At 38.0% G+C, this 1742-nt stretch overlaps 1 protein-coding gene across 1 annotated transcript in view; it reads left to right on the forward strand.

Moving 5' to 3' along the window:
- Window positions 1–1742, forward strand: part of dnah9 (dynein, axonemal, heavy chain 9) — a 101452-nt gene that overhangs the window by 43998 nt on the left and 55712 nt on the right. Inside the window, exon 34 of the mRNA XM_016440776.1 lies at window positions 1034–1241. Coding sequence (XP_016296262.1) covers window positions 1034–1241 — 208 coding nt within the window. The remainder of the gene's footprint in view (window positions 1–1033; window positions 1242–1742) is intronic.

Genomic DNA, 1742 nt, shown 5'->3' on the forward strand with positions numbered 1-1742 from the left:
ACACACACACACACACACACATATATATCGGAGATCGTGCAGCTCACACATCCAGGAATAAAGAAACTTGTCAACGCTGCCCCACGACTTTTATTAATAACAGTGTAAATACTGAATCGCTACATTATATTTTCCAGCAACGAGAGGATAAAATCGCTGTTTTTTTAATTGGCAAAAATTAAAAGAAAAGGGTTTAGCGATTTCTAATTATTGGGGGGACTATATGTTGTGGCACTCTTGTGCAGTCTATAATGATATGACGTTAGTTAGCAAATATTAGCGATTTTTTGCAAACATTTCTTTGAGTAACATGACCGTAAATATGAACTCACGATTGAATGTAACATAAAACAAATGATTACTTTTCGTTAAAATCTTTATTAATGCCAAAAATGCTTACATTTATGTGTCTTTTTGTTCGCTCGGCATGTTGCCCCTGAAGCAGGTTTACGCTGAGATAATTCATACCCCTTCGTTTGAAGTGTGGGCCCGAAAAATCTTGGTTTGAAGGGCTGTCTGGCCCTTCCCCTACCCCTACCCCTCCAACCAAAAGAGAATTGAGACAAAGGGGAAGGGCTAAGGGGTAGAATTGGGATTGGGCCCAAGTGTTAGCCTCTTCTGGTCGACTAACGGTTAGTCGACTATTAGGGGGAGCCCTACAGATTAACAAGCTTTTTTTTAATGGTTTCGGTTTTAGTTTCTAATTAGGTTTTTAAGTAGATGTAATTATCCATCTTTCCATACCATATTTTTATTCATATTTTAATATATTGAATTAATTATTTATGCGTATTTATTTATTAGTCTCAATTTGCCTACTGTCTGGGATGTTTTTTGTCTTGTGATGCACTGTTTTTACCTTATGCAGAAAAAGATGCTGTACACATGACGCTCCTTAGAATTTGGCAACATCAAGTGATCTTGAATCTGGCTCACAATGCTGCATACACAAGCAGCTCATGATGGCCATCACATCAGTGGTCATCTCTGAAAGTTGTTGAGTTATGAAGGTCATTGTGTTTGTGTCCTGCAGGCCTGCCTGGTCCACACCACAGAGACCATCCGTGTGCGCTACTTCATGGACAGTCTGTTGGAGAGGAGGCGTCCGGTCATGCTGGTGGGCAACGCCGGCACCGGAAAATCTGTTCTGGTGGGAGACAAACTGGGTTCTTTAGACCCGGAGAAATACGCCATCAAAAACGTACCCTTCAACTATTACACCACGTCAGCCATGTTACAGGGTGTGTGTGTGGTTTTTTTTCTTCAGAAAAATTATGTCTCTGCTTTCTTTCATTAGACCCTGAACGCAGAAGTGCAACTTCAAGCCCTTTTGACAGTGACAGATTCTTGTGATCTAAAGCAAACACCCATGCCACATTCCTCCCAGCATCAGCTGTTTTTGTCCCGTTGTCCTCCGCTGTCTTTGCAATCTGTTGGTTTGATATTTATCACTCTGCAGCATGTTTAGCCATGTGTCCGTTCACTCACTCACACGCATTACAATCATAATCACATACTATAGCCTTAGTTTATTAATACATATGCTTTAGTATAATTAAAGACTAGGGTGCAAAATAAGGCCTGGAATTGTAAAAAAATAAAATAAAATTTACTTTATTTTCATTATTATTTTTATTATGTAAAAATATGATATAATTTATATTATATAGTAATTATTTTTATAGCTATTTCATTTTTTTTATTTTATATGAACTTTGCGATCTTTATTGAACTTAGTTTTG

Source organism: Sinocyclocheilus anshuiensis, unplaced genomic scaffold, assembly GCF_001515605.1.
Source record: "Sinocyclocheilus anshuiensis isolate Anshui unplaced genomic scaffold, SAMN03320099.WGS_v1.1 scaffold454, whole genome shotgun sequence".
NCBI classification, from domain to species: domain Eukaryota; kingdom Metazoa; phylum Chordata; class Actinopteri; order Cypriniformes; family Cyprinidae; genus Sinocyclocheilus; species Sinocyclocheilus anshuiensis.